The following is a 20,010-nucleotide window of genomic DNA, read 5'->3' as shown; positions in this document are numbered from 1 at the left end:
TCGTGTCACTACATAACATGGAGCCTCGTTCAAAGGAAGAGCTCAAATCCATCAGAAGAGCAACACCTTGACAGATGATGAGACGGACAGCATGACGGGTGTGTCTGAATCACTTCTGTTTGTTTAACCTACATTTTAAAGAAAAAGGAAGGTTGACACCGACTTAATTTCTCCACCAGTGGTGCCGTGAAGTGTTTCTGTGATGTGAAGAGTGTCATCTCCAATTACAGACCAATCTCCAACCTGCCTTTTTTGAGTAAGATTTTAGAAAAAACTGTTTTTAAACAACTGAATGACTTTCTCTGTGACAACAGTATGTTTGAGAAATTCCAGTCTGGCTTCAGGGCCCAGCACAGTACGGAAACAGCTCTAGTCAAAGTTATTAATGACCTTAGAATTAAGGATAGACCGATACATCGGCCGGCCGATATATCAGGCCGATATTTGAGTTTTTTACTTGTATCGGCATCGGCCGATATGCGCGTGGGTTCGCGGATTTATTTTTCCCTGGCACTTTTTTTCATTTGAAAGTATGTGGTTAAGTTGAACAAAGCTGTTGAATCCTACTGTGTACAGTAGTTGTTATTTTATTTATGCTTCAGCTTAAATATTTGTTTATTTTATAAAGACATTACTGCAAGATTTAAGAGCACTGAACTCTTTTTTTTATTTGAATGTATAATAATAATAATAATAATAATAATAATAATCTACCTTTTCTACCTCAACTTTCCATCTTTTTTTAGTATTTTTTACTGTTCAATAAATGTTTCTTATTTTAAACTTGAGACCTGTAATATTTGTTATCATTGTGTCATTTTTTTGTTGTAAATTGAGGGAGCAAAAGCAGTATCGGCTCCAAATATTGGCTCAAGAAAATCGGCAGTCCATAATCGGTCATCGGCTAAGGGTGATGGAAAAAAATCGGTATCGGCATCAGCCCTAAAAAATCCTGGAACAGTTCTTGAATGGTTCAGATCTTATTTAACCAATCGGCAGTTCTATGTGGCCTTGGATGACCATTCCTCCGACAACACTAATTTGACATGCGGGGTGATTTGGGGTGGAATTCTTTTGTTTGTTTGTTTTCTCTGTTTTGTTTTTCTGCCTCTTTCCTGGTCAAGAAATCATGGAGACTGTGTTGGTGATTATAAACGAAGAAGAACGACACCTTGACTGAAGATGAGGACAGAATACGGTAAGCACCAGTTTTCATGTAATAACATCAGTTAAACTAAGTGAAATACAGACTTTATCAAATATGAATGTTCAGGGAGGATGAACAGGGCTGGAGTCGTTTATTTCTGTAGCTGATGAATTTTTCGGAACTTCTGTCAGAATAAAACAGAGAAATGTAAAAACCCATTTCACTTTCTTCTGCATGGTCTAAAATTAATTTTATTGGGAAAAACACAGCAGGAACAGAGACTTTATCAGAGACCATGTAAATTAAATTTATCATCATGATGTTAATGTGGCAGATTTTGCCAAATGGGCAATTTTCATCTGCGGTCTCAACCAGGTTCATGTTAAAACTTCAAATGGCCCAATTTGGGCTGAAAAATCAGGCAGCAAGAGGCGCTGACGTGTGCTGAAGAATCTTGGGTCTTGTTGTGAAGCAGCTGTGAGCACAGATAGTGGTAAACAGATGTGATTATTTACTGATTATTATTGTCATTACAGCTGGTACCTTGTTAATGGCCATCGACATGAAGTGATCCAACAGAAAACGAGCTTCTGTCAGAGTACAGGAACCAATCACTGCAGAGACGTCCACCGTGTCGCCTTCCTCCTGGATTTAAAAAAGAAAGAAGTGCGAATTTATTTAACTTCAACAATAAAACTCTTCATCTCTCAGAACGTTTCAGAAACTCCACCTGATCTGGTTGGTGATGAGATAAAACTGAATCATGTATCTAAGCAGCCTGTTCAGCCCGTCTCACCTTGGTTTCCTCCATCTGCATGATGTTGGCCTGACAGTCTGCGATGCTGTCGTTGATGTAGTCGATGTTCGCCGTCAGCGCGTCCACCTCCTCGTTGAGAGGAAGCATGGCCTTCTCTGCCTCTGGTCCCTCCTTGACCAGCCGGTCCCTCTTACGGATGACCTTCTCTTTACGCTTGGTCAGCTCCTCTCGTTGCTACGAACCGAAGAAAAAACAAACCCCACACTGACTTCAGACATTTTTACAGATTTCAGAACATGGAGTCATTTCTAACTGTGCACATGGCAAATGTTATGGCGAGGAGCCAAAGGTTTTCTTAACAGATGCTATGCAAGGTTTTTTGTTTTCCCACTTTACCTTGAGGAGACGGTTCATGTCGGCCTCCATGTTGGAGATCGTCATCCTCTGCATGATGACGTCAGTGATACGGCGCTCCAGGGACTGCCATTTATTGCGGGCGATCCTGGTGGAGTAAATACCGACTGTACGCCTGTAGGAGGACCTGCGCACACACACACACACACACACACACACACACACACACACACAGCATACACACATTCAACACATCAGTGATGTACATGAGCTGTAAACATGGAACAGATGCAGACTGATGCAACAGAATCCAACATAAAACATCCATGATACATGTCCTGATGGAGCAGGTGTAAAATTTCTTCCATGTACAGTAGTTTGATGTTTGAAGGATAAAGTCTGGCCTGTTTTGGTTTTTAAAAAGCATCTATATTTAGCATTCTTCTTCATTTTGCCTCTCTGGAAACATTACCGTGCACACACACACACACACACACACACACACACACTCACCGGGTGCCGTTGGGAGCAGCGTTGCCAGAGGAGTACAAGCGTCCAGATGGAGGTCTGTGGGCAGAGTCCTGCATCGGTTCTGGGAGATTAATTTTCCTGACGACCTTACCTGAGGTGGGCCTGGCCTGCCTCCTCAGAGCCGTCACCTGACACACACACACACAAACATGGCGAACAGAAACGTGAGCACAAAAAGCAAAACACACGCCACATGTATTTCTGCATCCATAATGTATCAGCAGTGTTTCTGCATACATTATGTAAAGGTACAGTCCTGCTCTGCTGCTGCTCACCTCCTCAGTCTTCCTCCTCAGGATCAGCTCCTGCTGCCTCTTCTGAGCCTCCAGTAGCTTCAGCTGGTGCTAAAACACAGTTACAGCATCCACACTGGTTAAATAATGACACTGAGACTCCGAAGCTCTGATTCAAAGAGATGAAATGAAAGCCAAAAGCAAAAAGAGGATGTCGCTAACGTCCCCGTCACTGACCTCCTGCCTGCGCTGGTCTTTCTTTAATGAAGCGATTTCTCGGTTTCTGCGAGACTCATTCATCCTGTTCTTCTCCTGCTGCTCCTTCATCTGCTTCATGAGACGCACCTGAAACAATCCAAACACAAATATTCATATTGTATATAGGCCTACACAAACAGCATCAAAGTGAGTCGATACTCGAAAATTATCTGCAGATCTGTGAATTTTTTTAAAAATTATGAACCACTTGTTGAATCCTGTCTCTTTAATCTTTCTTTATCCGTCGGTGTCAAAATGAAATCTGAGTCATTTCTGTTTTTAAACCAAAGAGCAATAGCACTCCCTCTCGTGTGATGTTGCTTAATTGTGATAATAATTAATATCATTATTTATTTTGGGATGAACTGGTCCCTTTATGGCCAAAATACTGTGCATGGGGCACGGATATGATGCGTCACAAAAGTGGAGCTGAGCAGGATTTTGATCTGCAACACCAGCTGGATGAAAATAACGTGCAGCGTGGCGCCTGTGGTCAGTGGAGCAGCTTCAGTTTGACCATAATGAATATGTTGCATTTTGGGCTGTAAGCCTGCTGAACCAACTGAACCACTTGTTTCTGATGCCACCCTGACTTCATTTATAAGCACTCCGTCGACTTCTATCTTTATTCTAATAGAAGCAGCTCCTTCCACACTGAACTCTGGATATGATACACCACAGCCAACAAAGGAAAAATCACAGCAGGCAGAGACCTCTGATTTTTCACCACAATCATCAAAGTGCAGTTTTATCGCAGTCGTCCTTAGAGTGGACTGACTGCTGTAACAGATCGCACCTTTGTCTTCTTCATTTCAGCCACGTCCATCTGAAGCTTCTTCAGCTGCTTCTCGTACTGCGACTGGTTCTTCAGCAGGCGGGCGTGTTCCTTCTGAGCCGACTGGAGCTTCTGGAGCTCCTTGTTCATCACACTCAACTTCTTCTCATACTCAGCCTTGATCTTACGAGCCTTGTCGTCTGTGCCGCTTTCTACTGTATCTGAAAGTGTGCAACACAAAAAATCATGGAAAACTGAACTTCCTGAAAACACTGAACACAATTATAGCTGCTGCGCAGCGATGGGTCGGATCCGGGCATTTTTAGGCAATTCTGAGCAACAAGCAGAAGAATTGGCAGACATTTAGCAACAGAATCTGCCTTTTGCATCAGCTGAGAGGCTTGAACTCACAACCTCTGAGACTAAGAATCAATTTCTATCTCACTGAGCTAATTAGTCAGTGACAATTCATGTGTAGCTTCACAAATTGACTAAGCCAGATGTGTAGGTTTAGCAGTCGTCCATGCATGGAATTTATTTTAACAATGACTGATTTGCTTCATTAGTGAAAAACTGATGTTTAACTAGTTGAGCTATGTGCAAAGTGAGAAGCCTCAGATGGTTTCACACTGAAGTATTGACACTGGATCTTTGTGCAAAGTTTGGTTTATTTTTAAGCATGAGAAGGCAGATTTTCTAGCAGAAAAAAGACTTGAAGATGCTGCACAGTGATCAGTCACGCTCAGGCAATTTTAAGCAATAAGCTGGAGCACAAGAAGATGATTACATTACAATGTGGATTCTGCACCAGCTGAGGCTCGAATCCGCAAACTCTGGAACCCAAGACGGTCATCTACCGCTCTGAGCTAATTGGCAAGTAGCAACTCAACAGTGGCTTCACAAACTGAGTAAGCCATTCACTGTTGTGTAGGAAAGCAGCCATCCGTGCATGGAAAGGCAGATTTGAAACCACTGTAAAAAATTCAGTTATTAAGACAAAAATCTGAAAATACACATATTGCATCTAGACAGCATGGAGATGTTGGTAATTTGTTTGTAACAATGATTGATTTGCTCCATAAGTGAAAAACTGATGTTTAAAATTGCCATTTTTACATTGACTCCAACTGTTCACATTAGAGCAAAATTCAAAATGCTGTCAAAAATTCAGTTTTTGAGATAAAATTCTGAAATTTGCCACACATCATCTACCATGACTCTAGAATTTTGTCATTTTTTTCATGGACATTGAAGATTTATTTAGCAAGAATTTGCATGTATATGGTTACAGTACCGTTTACAGTCAAACATTTTGATGCACTGTAGGCTCAATTTTTGATAAATCAAAAATCTGAGAAACGTAGTTTGTGTAGGACAGTCTGAAGAAGCTCTGTAGCAAGTTTGGTGTCAATTGAGCAAAAACTGTGGGAGGAGATAGGTTTAAGAAGTTTTACAGTTTTTGAAAAAAACAGTGATGAACTTCATAATTTTAATAGGTTTAAATGTACAAAAGTTTCTTCAGTATTGGGGCTACAGTTTGATGAAAGCTGTGAAGTTGTAGCACGTATGGTTGATTTGTTATGAATTTTCAAAGTTTTGAACTTCAGACGCTTGCTGTAGCGCCACCATCAGGACTATTGGCTTGAGTTTACAGCTGAGGATATCTGGCATGAGACTGGACCTTCCTCGGAGGAAGAGGAAGAAGAAGAAGAAGAAGAAAAAGAAGAAGAAGAAGAAGAAGAAGAAGAACTAGGATTACAATAGTGTCCTGGCAGCTTAGCTGCCCGGACCCTAATAAAACTGTAGAAGAACTTTAAATGTTAAAACTCAGTCACTTGTGTTTGGGAGAGTTTCTAATGAAGCGCCCACACGGCACTGCAGATAAAAGCATATTTCCTTTAATGGTTTAAAAAGTCAGAAACTTTGATCTCCAGCTGTCACAAAGTCTCTTTTGTGTGTTTTTTCTTTTTAATTCGACGAGCTGAAAACTCCTCCGTGCTTTTAAAATCTGCATGAGACAATGCTTTGATCCATTAGTGCTGATAAATATAAATGTAACTGTCATCGTCTGATGGCTGGTGGAGAGCGCTCGCTCTAAAGGTTTCTCTGAAGTACACAAGTCTGCAGCGTTTTTGTTTTTTGTGACTAAAGAACAAAAAAGTGACATCAAACATGTAGGAGAAATATAAATTCTTCCAGCGTAAGAAGGCCTCTAACACGCTGCGCTCTGAGACTGAAATAACTCATCAAAAGGCGCCGACAGTTAAAGTGTATTCTGGTGGGTGTTTTGATCCCGGCTGCCTGAGGATGTACAGTGTGTTAGTACAGTTCTCTTCCCTCTGAGCGATACATGACTCCCCCCCTCTGGCGTCCTTGTCTTACTCATGTTCTGGAGGACGCGGTCCCGCTCCAGCTGGGTGTCCCTGATCTTGCACTGCAGCATCATCAGCTTCTGCTCGTACTGCTGTTTGAGCGTGTGCAGACGCCGCTGGCTGTTCTCCAGCTCGTCAATCAGCTTCTGCTTGATGGCGATCTCGCAGGTGATGTTGGCCAGATCGGCCTGGAAGTTCTCTGTTGGACACACGTGAACAGACACACCGTCACGTTACTGTCACAAACACACAGCATGTTTTGTTTCTGGTGTTAACAGATGATTTTACACTCGATGTCCCTTTGGAACTATTTAATCTTACTTGAAGAATCTTTTTTTCGTTTGTCTCATTAATAACTTCACTTCTGATGTTCTCTAAAGTTTGAATAAAACACACAACAAGTGAAGGCATCAACATGAGCTGGATGTTGTTGTTGTTGTGCTCCCTGTAGCAAGACAACAGTTAACAACTCTCACTGAGTAAAAGTGTTTAAGTCCTTATATTAACAGCCGTGACTCAACATTTACTGAGCAGATTATTTGGCTTCGCCCGGTGGCCCTCTCTCTTTGTTGCTCGCCTCAGTACGCCTAACTGTTTAGTTCAGAACAGCTCTGTTTGAAGTTGTAAACATCTCATCACCATTTAAAAAATGAACTGCTTTCCTTCTGCCCATTACGTCGGCGTTATGTTGCTTTCCTTCTCTCAATGAGTGTTTCTGGGCTGTAAAACCATCTAACTCAACTACTGAGTGTGTTCCTGACCCCCAGTTTACCCCGCTGCAGCTGAGCTGAACGAGAAAGAACTATATCAGAATTGTACGTCTTCATTTTATAGTTTTTTTATAGAGTATTTTATAGTATAAATGTGTCCTAACGTCACCAGTATAGATGACGGTCACAGTCATCTCTCACTCAGCAGTGTTCCTGCATCTTGAATGCATCTATGGTGAAATAATCACAAGTGTTCAGCTCTGCATGGAGGTGAAAACGTCCCTAAAACCAGAGGTGGGAGAAGCATTCAGATCTTTTACTTTATTTTCCCATGTTTTTCTGTCAAGTGACAAAGTGCAATGAGCAATAATCCTTCTTGCTTAGGGAGACATCTCCTTCTGAAATCTCACTGACTTTTCCACATTGTTGAAATCAGTTAAACATTCAACCCTCAAACTAAAAAAGTCTGTTAGAAAACACTAAACTACACTTTCTGTTCTCTCACTAATGTTTCTATCCTTATTTTTCCTTCAACATGTCACCTCATGTGATTTCAGAGGGAAACTTCTCTCTGAGAGACACTTGGTCACAGAAACAAACAGACCAGTGAAAGGTAAAGAAACCTTTCTTTTCTCTGTAGGATCCTTTTTATAACGTTGTCAGACACTTAGAGTGTCAGTCTGAGCCTGTCAGTGACCAAACAAACACATTCAGTGGACGCACAGAGACGGAGCACAGTTACCTGTAGGGATTATGTGACATTAATGCTTGGATGATCAGTAATTACCTCAGACTTACTCAGGATGAGTCTGATCTTCATCACCTCACCAGCCACACTGTGCAGAGTTTCCACCTAAATCCCTGATTTTACTACATCCTCTGCTGCTGAGGTAAAAAATCTTGGTGTTACTTTAGACTCCCTGTTTAACAGTGCATTCGTTTTAAAATCCTCCTCCTTGTCTTTAAATCCCTGCATAGCATGGTGCTGCCCTACTGTACCATTCCAATCTTCTGCATTCCTACACACCTCCTCGTTCATTGCAATGCCCACTGACCCTCGACTCCCCCCTCCAGGCTCTGTACTATGGGGGACCGGGGCCTTTAGTGTAGCTGGCTCTCATGTGTGGAACGCTCTTCCTCAGGGTCTGCCTCATTCACATTAGTTTTATTCTTTTAAGTTGCAACTGAAAACTCATCTTTTGCAAACAGCCTTTCCTTATATTGTGTTATTTTCCACCAGTATCCAAACACAGTTGTGTGTGTGTGTGTGTGTGTGTGTGTGCTGCAGGTTGGAGTGTGTATCTGGTCTGTCAGTGGTTAAACAGCTCCCCCTGGTGGAGAATCAGCAGCCTCTTTAAGGCGAATGTGTGTGAGCGATCAGACATTTTCTTCCTTGTACCTTTTTCGTCTGTCTCTGAGTCAGAATCATCTGAGCTCTCCTCCACATCCATCTCCTCTTCCTCCTCCTCCTCTTCCTCTTCTCCTTCCTCGTGGTCGCTGCCCTCCTGGACCTCCTGAAACGTGACATACTGACACTTTAATATCTGAAGCAGGGCCGGGGCATAAGGCCTGTAAATTATACTGCATTACTTTTTTTTTATCACAATACAGAGCATACATCTCGATATTTAACCTGGAATAACCTCGCAGCTGATGTTTGACACCGACTCTGAACACTTAACCCATTTCAAATATGTTTTTTTTTTTTTTAATCTTTGCATGTCTTGTTCTGCACTTTTGACATTTTTAATGGTGACTTAAAAAAAATTATAAATCATTTAGTAATTAATTTTGAGGAGTCAGTCTTACCATTTCTGCCTCCTCGTTGACTCGCTCCGTCATTTCCTTCTCTGTACCCTTCTCCTGATCGTTGTCAGGAACTTCCTCCTTGTTGGCACTGAAAGATTCAGACATTGGTCAGGATTATTCCTCTGTGACGGACACATGATGCACATGATACGCCTCCAGGGCTACTGTACGTCACATGGAAACAAGGAGCATATTTCTAATTAAACACCTGCAGGTAATGACGATACTGTTTCTGTTTTTTTAACTGGTGAAGGACAAGTTTTGTAAATTATATAATAATACAACAACTCTGTCTTTTTGGCAAACAAACTGTTTTTATGGACTTTAACACTGTGAAGCAATAAAGCGTCTCACTGTTAATGACTTTATTAGCTGTGATGTATTTGACACTTCTGATACTTTATGAGAAAATGTATTCTTTAAATGAACCATAAAGCACACAAAGCCTTCAGCATCATCTCATCACGTAATGAACTATAAACTCTGAGGTGACGCTGCTTCTTTAAAATGAGTTTGTTTGTGATAAAGACAGCGTGTTGCTTTGACAAAGGAATCTCATCAGAGTCAGAACGAAACCAGGAGAAGCAAAGAAGCATGAAAGGAATAAATAAATAATAGTTGTAAATCAAGTCCATGAAGCAGATCTGTTGGATAAGTGTTTTATCCAAACTCAGAGGGTTAGCGATGGTTAGGTGGTGTTTGCACAAAATCATCTGGATTATCTGAACAAAAGGAAAAAGAAAGATTAACACAGGAAAGTGAGAAGAGATATTTATCATCCAACGATGTATTATTTAAAGGACTGATTAACACAGTCTGTTGGGGCGCACAGTGGCTCAGTGGGTTTAATTCCAGCCGGCGGCCCTTCACTGCACGTCGTACCTCCTCTGTCTCCTCCTCATGCTTCAATAAAACACTGTCCTGACATTACAGGCAAAAAGCCCCAAAACTCATCTTTTGAAAAACCTAGTCTGTCAAACGTTAAAGAAGACGCAACTGTGCGCAGAAGTTTTAACCTTTCACTTCTGATAATCTGAGAGGAAAAAGTTAAAAATAGATCGCTAATAGATAATTGATGGCTGAGTGGTTACAGCGCCATATAACTGTCGTGTCGCCACATCTTTACCGTTAAGTAAAATAACTGAAAGTGTAACTATAAATCATGTATTCGTATACTGAAGCTGAGAATTGCCATGCTTGCAATTTTTCTTTTCATGCTGTTGTCTGGAGATCACAAGCTTTGTCTTCTCAAGATAATGAGGTAAGAAACTTGTCATCATGAAAAAAACAAAAGGGTGTTTCCTCTTATTACCTCCGCCAAGGAGGTTATGTTTTCGCCGGTGTTGGTCTGTTTGTCTGCAAAATAACTCAAAAAGTTAAGAACGGATTTTGATTAAATTTTAAGGAAAGGTGGATAATGGGACAAGGAACAGATGATAGAATTTTGGTGGTGATAGGTTGAAGCAAAGTGGATAAAATAATAAATAAATTCTTTCGTCTGACAGCCTCAGCAGCAATTCCAATGTCTAAAGACGGTGAAAATAGCGCCATCTGGTGGCCGGAAAGCACGTCTTATTCTACTTGCTAAATATTGTTGTAATTCTAAAGTTGAAATTTATGTTCTGTGTTGGAAAAAAGAAAGTGAAAAATACAAAAAAACATTATATTCTGTGTTGGTACAAAATAAAAACGAAATAAATACACCACAGTGTCTCCATGGTGAAGGCATACATAATCTAATAATGATAGTGATGCAAATAACCTAATTGTGAAGCAGGCTGCAAAATCTGATGCAGGGGGGAGGGAACATCACCTACTTGGCGGAGGTCTGCACTCTCTGAGTGCTTTTCTAGTTATTTAAAGTGTTTAGCAGAGATCAGATGTGCTACGTCAGCAGAGACGGAGTCTTGACAACTGTAGCAGAAAGTTTCAGTCTGTAATTTAACGTCTGATAAATCATCTTAATCTCTTGTTTTTTCTTCTCTAGAATCAACAAATAAGTTGTTATCAAATCAAATCACGTTTATTTATAAAGCACATTTAAAAACAACCAGAGATGACCAAAGTGCTGTACAGAACATGTGAGTCAACATCAAATATCAATTAATCAAAGAAATCAGCATAATGTAGTGCAACAAGGACCAGTTAAGGGCAATCAAATGCCAGGGAATACATATGAGTTTCTAGTTTTGCCTTGAACATAACTACAGTGGAGGCACGTTTGATAGAAAAAGGTAAAGCACTCCACCGCAAAGGCCCGATCCCCCCTGCCCCTTGACTTTGAACGAGGGAGCCAGGAGCAGCTGGTCTGAGGATCTGAGAGGTCTGGGGTTGGTGAGGGGGCACAGGAGCTCAGAGATGTACTGGGGTGCCAGGCCATGTAGGGATTTGAAGACAAACGGTAGGATTTTGAATTGCAGTGCAGAGATGCCAGGACAGGTGTAATGCTTTCTCTCTTTTTTGTGCCGGTTATTAGTCTGGCAGTAGCATTCTGCACCAGCTGCAGACGGGACAGAGAAGACTGGTTGATGCCGAAATAAAGTGAGTTGCAATAATTGAGGCGAGAAGAAATTAGGGCGTTAGTGACAGTTTTCAGATCGGTAAGTGAGAGGAATGGTTTGACTTTGGTGATATTTCCTTTGACCATGGCACTGATTTGTTTTTCAAATTTGAGTAATGAATCAAATATGACACCACCATAACGAAACTCATGATCTGAAGGTAACTGCATTAAAAAATACTAATTGCAGGTACAGCCCCTCTCGGCTTCTGGAGTCACATCCATTTTTCGGAGCTTTTACTGAAATTAAAGTTTTAGAAAAAGGCAGAAAAAAATGACTTCACTTTCTTCTTCATGATCTTTCCCGAAAAACAGGGAAAAAATTACTCAGAAAAACAGAAAATATTACTCAGAAAAACAGGGGAAAAAATCACTCAGAAAAACAGAAAAAAATACTCAGAAAAACAGAAAATATGACTCAGAAAAACAGGGGAAAAAATCACTCAGAAAAACAAAAAAATACTCAGAAAAACAGAAAATATTACTCAGAAAAATGGGAAAAATCACTCAGAAAAACAGAAAAAAACTCAGAAAAACAGAAAATATTACTCAGAAAAACAGAAAAAAAATACTCAGAAAAACAGAAAATATTACTCAGAAAAAATCAGGGAAAAAATCACTCAGAAAAACAGAAAATATTACTCAGAAAAAAACAGAAAAAATTACTCAGAAAAACAGAAAATATTACTCAGAAAAAACAGGGTAAAAAATCACTCAGAAAAACAGAAAATATTACTCAGAAAAAACAGGGGAAAAAATTATTCAGAAAAACAGAAAATATTACTCAGAAAAACAGAAAAAATTACTCAGAAAAACAGAAAATATTACTCAGAAAAACAGGGGAAAAAATCACTCAGAAAAACAAAAAAAAAATACTCAGAAAAACAGAAAATATGACTCAGAAGAACGGGAAAAAATCACTCAGAAAAACAGAAAATATGACTCAGAAAAACGGGAAAAATCACTAAGAAAAACAGAAAAAAAACTCAGAAAAACAGAAAATATTACTCAGAAAAACAGAAAAAAATTACTCAGAAAAACAGAAAATATTACTCAGAAAAACAGAAAAAATTACTCAGAAAAACAGAAAATATTACTCAGAAAAAACAGGGTAAAAAATCACTCAGAAAAACAGAAAATATTACTCAGAAAAAACAGGGGAAATAATTATTCAGAAAAACAGAAAATATTACTCAGAAAAACAGAAAAAATTACTCAGAAAAACAGAAAATATTACTCAGAAAAACAGGGGAAAAAATCACTCAGAAAAACAAAAAAAAAATACTCAGAAAAACAGAAAATATGACTCAGAAAAACAGGGGAAAAATCACTCAGAAAAACAGAAAAAAAACCTCAGAAAAACAGAAAATATTACTCAGAAAAACAGAAAAAAAATCACTCAGAAAAACAGAAAAAAATACTCAGAAAAACAGAAAATATGACTCAGAAAAACGGGGGAAAAAAATCACTCAGAAAAACAGAAAAAAACTCAGAAAAACAGAAAATATTACTCAGAAAAACAGAAAAAATTACTCAGAAAAACAGAAAATATTACTCAGAAAAAACGGAAAAAAATCACTCAGAAAAACAGAAAATATTACTCAGAAAAACAGGGCTTTTTTATTTGTCAAGTGAATGCAATACGCTTCTGTACAAAAGTGCCTTGATGATGTCATTCTGTATGCAGCCTACCTATCAATTGTTTTTACGCTCATTAAGCACAGATATTATCTGATCAGAATTCTCCCATTGGTCTGAGAGTCACACACTTTAACCTTCCAGGACATGTTCACCAGCACCAGTTTTTTCTAATGGAAACCTGCGATGACCTTTGTTGCATTCACAGACTGTGACAGTCAGTAAAAACATAAAACAAAGATGTGACAGAAAGCAGGATGATGTGAGATGGGTCAAAGAATGAGCGGAGGGTTCAGACACAGGATCTAAACAGATACAAGCTTTTTACAGCGAAAATAAAGTGTTTTAATGAGGGGGGGCAGCCAGTCTCACTCCAGGTGTGAAATAGTACCTGCGCAACGTAAATTAAACATTAAAGTAAAATGCTGAGTCAGGGTAAGCAGAGGATGGCGGGGGGCAGGGGGGGGGGGGGGGGGGGGGCAACAGGAGGGTGGAAGCTCTGACAAACCTGGCGTCATCAACCTCTTCCACCACCTCCTCCCTTTCCTCCCTCTCTCTCTCCTCCAACAGCTGCTGGAGTCTTCAGGGAGGGGTGAAGGGTCAAACGACAGAAGGAAGCAAGAGATGAACGGAGGAGGAAGAAAGAATGGAAGGAAGAATGATCAGAGGAAGCTCTGCACTCACAAAAACTCCACCCACTGCATCATCCCCCACCTCAGCTCCAACCTGGAGTCTCTGATGCTGCTCATTTCTCATCAGGTTATTCTCACAGTGAAACTCTTCTGTTTATCAGAGTCAGAATACTGTCACAACATCAGTCCACGTTATAAACATCAAGTGTGCAGGTAATTCATTGTTTCATGTCTGTAAATGATGCACATTAATTATTTAAGCATCTTTTAGCTACGTCGTGTCTCAGTTTACATCATGACTGAAGGTCTCTTTAAATATTCATGTTCCAATGTACAAAGTGTTTCTTATTCAAATAATCAAACAGTCAAAGTGAATTCTGGGTGAAGCAGGCGGTGATGCGCCTTTGAACAATGTTGAACGTTTTAAAAATCTCACAAAAAGTGTCGTTCCAGTTTGAAACTTATTCAGAAAGTATCCGCAGTCAGAAACAGTCGATTTTAGATTTTTAATTTTTAGTCCTCTTACCTTTTCTTTTTCTTCTTCTCTCGTTTCTTCAGCTTCTCCAGGTCTTTCTTGGCGAGTTCGATGATGTCAGAGGTCTCCTTTTCAGGTGCCAGCAGAGTGGAGGAGAAGGAGCCGGGTCCTCCGTACAGCGACTGGCGGTTGGAGGCACGAGACAGATTCTTCCTCAGATTCTCGTTCACAGCTTCACTCTCCAGGAGTTTGGCTCTGATGGAAGAATCCAGGGACACAAACAGGAAGATCACACGTGACCCAGAGCAGAGTTCAGGTGTTCTTGAGATATCGCGTTCACAAGAATGGGACAGACGGACAGGCGTATGGGCGTATGTACGGACGGACAGACAAGCCGAAAACAAAATGGCGCAGAGCCATAAAAATGGTTATTTGACCCTGATGGAGTGAAGACGTAGAAATGAATCGGGGCACAGTTTGAATTTACTTCATCTCCAGTCGCAGATTTTTACCTGAGGTCTTCGATCTCTTTGATGTAACCTTGAATCATGTTTCCTATTTCTTCAGTTCCACCTTCACCTGGAAGACAATCAGGACACTTTAAAATGAGACACAGGGAGAGACAAACTAAACATGTCTGTCCTGTATTGTGACTGAGCCAAGAGCAGAATCAAACACTTCACATCAGACATAAGAATAAAATAATGATAATAAAATGTGGAATATTTATTTGCCAATAATTAAAGAAAGACTTGATGAACGTGCAGGTTTGAACCGACCTGCCCTGGCGAGCGCCTGGTTGGCCTGGTCACTGAGCAGCTGGGTGAGCCGCGCCCTCTGGGCGTCGATGGTCTCCTGCATGGCCTTCACTCTCACCCTCAGGTTGCTGTTCTCCGTCTGCAGCATGGAGTTCTCGTGGAACATGTCGCTGAAGCTCTCCACGCCGTCCTCACCCATCAGGCGTTTACCCTGCAGGGAGGAGGAGACAGATCAGAAGACGACACCTCCCCTCGACATGAAATATGCCCTGCTTCATTTATCAGACTCCTCACCGTCTTGTACTCCATCAGCTCCATCTGCAGCCGAGCGATCTCCGTCCTCAGAGCGCTGATCTGCTGGCTGGCCTTGTCCTGGTTCACCATCACCTTGTTCTTGATGTTCCTCGCTCGGTTGGCGTACTTTAACGTGTTCAGCGTCTCCATGAAGTCCCGATCAGACGGGCTGATGCAGGCGATCATCACGGTTTGGCTGAAGCAACAAGGAGGCACGTGTGTAATCACATTTTTATTATTTTATATATATATATATATATATATATATATATATATATATATATATATATATATATATATATATATATATATATATATATATATACTGCAAAGGTTTTATTTTAATTCTTATAATTCACTGTTGGCTTTTGATATGTGGAAATATCAGCGAAAATATTTTGATTTCACTATAAATGACTTTCAGCTTCTTAAAAGGTTAAATTATTCTGAATTTTCTTCCAGTTCCTCACCAACAGATGTAAATATCAATGATTGGCATGCAGTGTTATTGACTGATTGATTGATAGTCCCTCCTGCATATGCTTTACTAAAAACTTTATCAGTGTCTTTTATCATTAATGATGAGAAAGACATATTTTATACTTTATATTAAAGATACTCTTTATGTTCCTTTATTCTGCAGTTGATTCCTGTGCTGATTTCATTACAACAGGTTGTCAGATAGATTTCCTGTTTCCCCTCTGAGACCTCTGACCACTGAGACTTCTCTGGGCTCACACTGCCTCAGATGGTAATTGTGATAGAAATGTGAAATCACCGACCTGTTTCCTCCCAACGAGTCCTGCAGCAGTCGGGTGAGTTTGGAGTCTCTGTAAGGCACATGTGACGACCGCTTGCTCCGGTCACCCAAAGCACTGATTACATTCCCCAGAGCGAGCTGCAGCAACACAGACGAAAACAAAGACGAGAAATGTGGTGATTTAACAGTTTACTAACAGCTTTTTATTCCATCACTGCTTTTTGGATCATTAACCAAATAAGTCTGTTTGTAAAGTGTTAACAGTTTTTAGTCTGATGGTTTTCACCTCAGTCAGGCAGGTAGGAGAGAAGCTGTACGATGTAAAAGAGCCAAAGAGCCAAAGAGCATCACATGCAACAAATGCGTTTACTTTATACTAAAATATCTTCACTGGCTCTCTGTTGATTTTAGGATCCTGTTCAAAACTCTCATCCCTGCACCAGATTTCTATTTTATCCATATTTTGTGAATTGTGATTCTTTGTTTTGTTTGTTTTTTGTGTGCATATAGTTTTGCTAGTTGTGCACTTTTAACTACGCGGCTCACGCAGTCAATTTGTCTTCTGCTTCCTTTCGTGTTGAATAATGCTCTTATGGAGCACTCTGTGACCTCTGTCTGTGAAACGTGCCATATAAATAAATTTGACTTGATTTAACACAACTTCTTATTTTCCTGGTGATCCATGCGTAAAGTTTTATATTTTTACCACTAAATGTATCACCTGTTGATTTTCTCCACCCGGCAGATATCAGCCGATACTGATGACGTACTGATATTATTGTGCATCCTTACTTAAAATGTGTCCTTCCTTCATGAAAACACTGCAGCTAAAGCTCATTTAGCCTTTCACTGCTGCAATCAACACGTTGAAGCCACAACAATTCATCTATTAATGGATCAGTTGTCTACTATTAAACTCAATGCAACTTATTTTATAATCAATTTATTGGTTTGAGAAATTTTTTAAGGGGAAAAAAAGGTATAAAACCTGATTCCTGCTTCTTAAATGTGAATATTCTCTGGTTTCGTCACTCCTCTATGATAGTAAATTGAAGAGCATTTGGTTTTGGACAAAACAAGTAATTTGAGGTCGTCATGTTGGGCTTTGACGTTTTTCATGATTTTAGGTTAATATAGAAAATAATCCACAGATCAATCAACAGTGGAAACATCCCTTAGCTGCATATTAAAAGCATGCCACTCACAGGTTTAATAACAAAATATGTGGGGGGTTTTTAAAGATTATTTTTATGGCTTTTTTTTGCGTTTATTAGACAGGATAGGATGAGATTTTGAGTCAGGCCCACCACTACTGCAGGAAGGACATGGCCTATGTACACGGGTGTACACGGGGCACCTGCTCTTCAAGCTGAGCTACTGGGCGCCCCGATATATTGTATGTTTGTCCTTCCTCTGCACTGTATTTTTCTGTTCCAGTAGTGGATGATTTTTGAGGCTGGACAAGTATAAAATTGAGCCACTAGATGGCGCTCACGTTCTGGTTATATCAGCAGCTCTGGCTCTGACTCTACAGATCCTGCAGCAGTGACCCAGAGGACAGAGAAGAAGAAGCAGGAGGAGGAAGCTGCTCACCAGTCCACAGTTGATGGAGATGCCCTCTTTGGCTCGATCGCCCGTTGCTCCAGTTCTCTTCAGCCTCTCAGAACCAGCCAGATCCACAAAGTGGAACTTGGCCGTCAGCGTCTCATACTCGTCCATCTCAGAGTTTCCGTTGGAGACTCTGTTGTCAGTCTCACTTTCTTGCTGAGTAACAATGACAAACAGAAACACTGTTAGTGACACAGACATACACGACACTGCAGCGTGTTACGGGGACAGTGTCAGTTTAATTTCTGACAGCAAACTGGTAAAAAACTGAATCCCTCTGTGGCACAAGTCCTGTGTTCATCATATATATTTTTAGTGTAAGTCTATACTAACATTGTCGGAGGCACAGACGCGAACTTGGCACAGGTGGATGGTGAAGATGGCGTGGGATCGAGAGCTCTGGACGTTCATCTGAGTGCTGGCTGTGGTGCGAGACAGAGCGCCGAGCTTCAGGCACTGCATCATCTGAACAGGTGAAGAGAGAGAGCTTTAAATATTAACACACAGGTCGAACTCTCTGTGATGCAGCGGGGATAAAAAACAACAACAGTAAATACTCTCAGGCGTTTATGAAAGTAAACATCAGAGCAGGGATGAATTATATATGAGTCATAACGAGAGTGTGGGTAAAGACCCTGTGGTGGCACAGAGGTTCACGTTCAGCAGCGCAGATACATTAATAAATATTCATTACAGTCATTAATAATGACAGTTACTAACACACACACACACACACACACACACACACACTTGGTTACCTCGGCCTCGGAGGACACGGTCCGTGTGGTCACTCCTACGGTGTAGATCCCCCCGGTGGCGTCTTCGTGGATCTTGATGTGAGATTTCTGTTTCATGTCTCGTGTGGAGTCGAACAGGTCCAGAACCTCCTCGTTATAAAGCTGCACGGAGACAACACACACACACACACACACACACACACACACACACGAAAATGATTTTAATCAGGCAGATACAGGACTTTAAATCATGGATTAAATCATCAACATTCACAGAAGATCTGTACGGAAGTTTTCACATTTCAAAGAATCATTTTACAAAATATATTAAACAAAAACAGGAGACAGAATTGAACACACAGATTACAGAGGACAACTGGACAGAGACATGTGAGACACTGCAGGTCCCTGAGTGAGTTTGGTTTGAAGAACACTGTGTGATTCTTCATCACCCTGAGACTAACAGCACTACAACAGGTCTACAGAGACACGGCTTTCGTTGGAGACCATGCAGAACCTCACTGACCGTTTATTGTCATGTTTTCTGGGCCAAATTCCAACCATATTAGCAAGAGATTGTAGCTGAGATTCACAAGATACTTGGAATGGATTTAGTCTATTCATGTATTACGTTATACCTCAGAAAAATACCTGAAACTGTCCCACACAGAGAGAGATATTTATTAAAGATACTTTTGGCAAATAGCAGATAAAACTTAACTCGCAAATACTTATGAGTTGACCCTCCAACATTGGTCCAACAGTTGGGGATTATAAACCAAATACACTGTATGAAAAGACTTTTATTTATTTTAAGGCCTGAGCTCAAGAAATGTACAAAATATTGGGAGAAATGGATTGTGTATAAACGCCGCAGAGAAAAGTGTGACACTGTATGCTGAGATGAAAGAGGAAAAATGTGCTGTGATTTGACTTCGTAACACCCGTCATGACTTCTTATTCTTTGTTTCTTAACCCACTGAAACCTGAAGTGACATCACTTTTCTTGTGCTGCTTACAGAAACCTTTCACAAAGATTTTTAAACCTTTAATTTGTGTGATTTCTTTCAAAAACATGGGGAAAAAAAAGCAGTGAGCAACTGGGTAAGACGTGTCCCACAGATTGCGAAAAATGAACAGATTCAGAAACTTATTTAAAAAGAAAAAACATTTAAAATTAACAATTTAAATTTATGTTGTTAAAAATATTTCTTTGTTTTTTAACTGTCTTTCTTTCTGTCTTTTTAATAAGTTTTTCTTCAAAGTCTTGCAATTTTTTTGGGTCATTTCTTCTGTCACTGCCCTTTGCCTTCTTCCCATGTTTTTGAAAGAAATCAAGCCAATTTCCTCAGAGGTTTCAAAGGTTAAATAAAAAAATGTTATAAAAAAACCACAGAATATCTGAAGGTTTCAAACTCCAAACTCCATTTGAGAACTCTGGATCTTGACTTGGCTTTAGGACCGATATAAGAACCAAAATAATACGGCAAGCCTCCACTTGTTCTTTATTTTAGTTCTCACTGGCTGATTTTTGACTAAAACAGGTTGGTGAACATCTGGAAATGAAACCTTGCCGAGTCCATCTGTACTGTAAGCATTAAG

At 40.2% G+C, this 20,010-nt stretch overlaps 1 protein-coding gene across 7 annotated transcripts in view; it reads right to left on the bottom strand.

Annotated features, from left to right (window-relative positions):
* Nucleotides 1-20,010, bottom strand: part of kif21a (kinesin family member 21A) — a 79,998-nt gene that overhangs the window by 17,779 nt on the left and 42,209 nt on the right. For 5 of the 7 annotated variants that reach the window (XM_033634931.2, XM_033634932.2, XM_033634936.2 and 2 more), the window contains exons 4-22: nt 18,430-18,570; nt 18,005-18,136; nt 17,657-17,827; nt 16,086-16,201; nt 15,304-15,499; nt 15,031-15,220; nt 14,764-14,830; nt 14,303-14,506; nt 13,653-13,724; nt 8,947-9,034; nt 8,537-8,651; nt 6,438-6,626; nt 4,077-4,276; nt 3,260-3,367; nt 3,065-3,133; nt 2,772-2,917; nt 2,301-2,445; nt 1,944-2,138; nt 1,691-1,792 (exon numbers count right to left, since the gene is read on the bottom strand). In XM_033634931.2, the coding sequence (XP_033490822.2) occupies nt 1,691-1,792; nt 1,944-2,138; nt 2,301-2,445; nt 2,772-2,917; nt 3,065-3,133; nt 3,260-3,367; nt 4,077-4,276; nt 6,438-6,626; nt 8,537-8,651; nt 8,947-9,034; nt 13,653-13,724; nt 14,303-14,506; nt 14,764-14,830; nt 15,031-15,220; nt 15,304-15,499; nt 16,086-16,201; nt 17,657-17,827; nt 18,005-18,136; nt 18,430-18,570 (2,646 nt within the window). The remainder of the gene's footprint in view (nt 1-1,690; nt 1,793-1,943; nt 2,139-2,300; nt 2,446-2,771; nt 2,918-3,064; nt 3,134-3,259; nt 3,368-4,076; nt 4,277-6,437; nt 6,627-8,536; nt 8,652-8,946; nt 9,035-13,652; nt 13,725-14,302; nt 14,507-14,763; nt 14,831-15,030; nt 15,221-15,303; nt 15,500-16,085; nt 16,202-17,656; nt 17,828-18,004; nt 18,137-18,429; nt 18,571-20,010) is intronic. The other 2 variants (XM_033634935.2, XM_078167640.1) reach the window with 1 other exon arrangement.

This window comes from Epinephelus lanceolatus, chromosome 5 (genome assembly GCF_041903045.1).
Source record: "Epinephelus lanceolatus isolate andai-2023 chromosome 5, ASM4190304v1, whole genome shotgun sequence".
Lineage (NCBI taxonomy): Eukaryota > Metazoa > Chordata > Actinopteri > Perciformes > Serranidae > Epinephelus > Epinephelus lanceolatus.
Note: the sequence above shows the minus strand (reverse complement) of the source record. Positions and strands in the feature narration are given on the sequence as shown.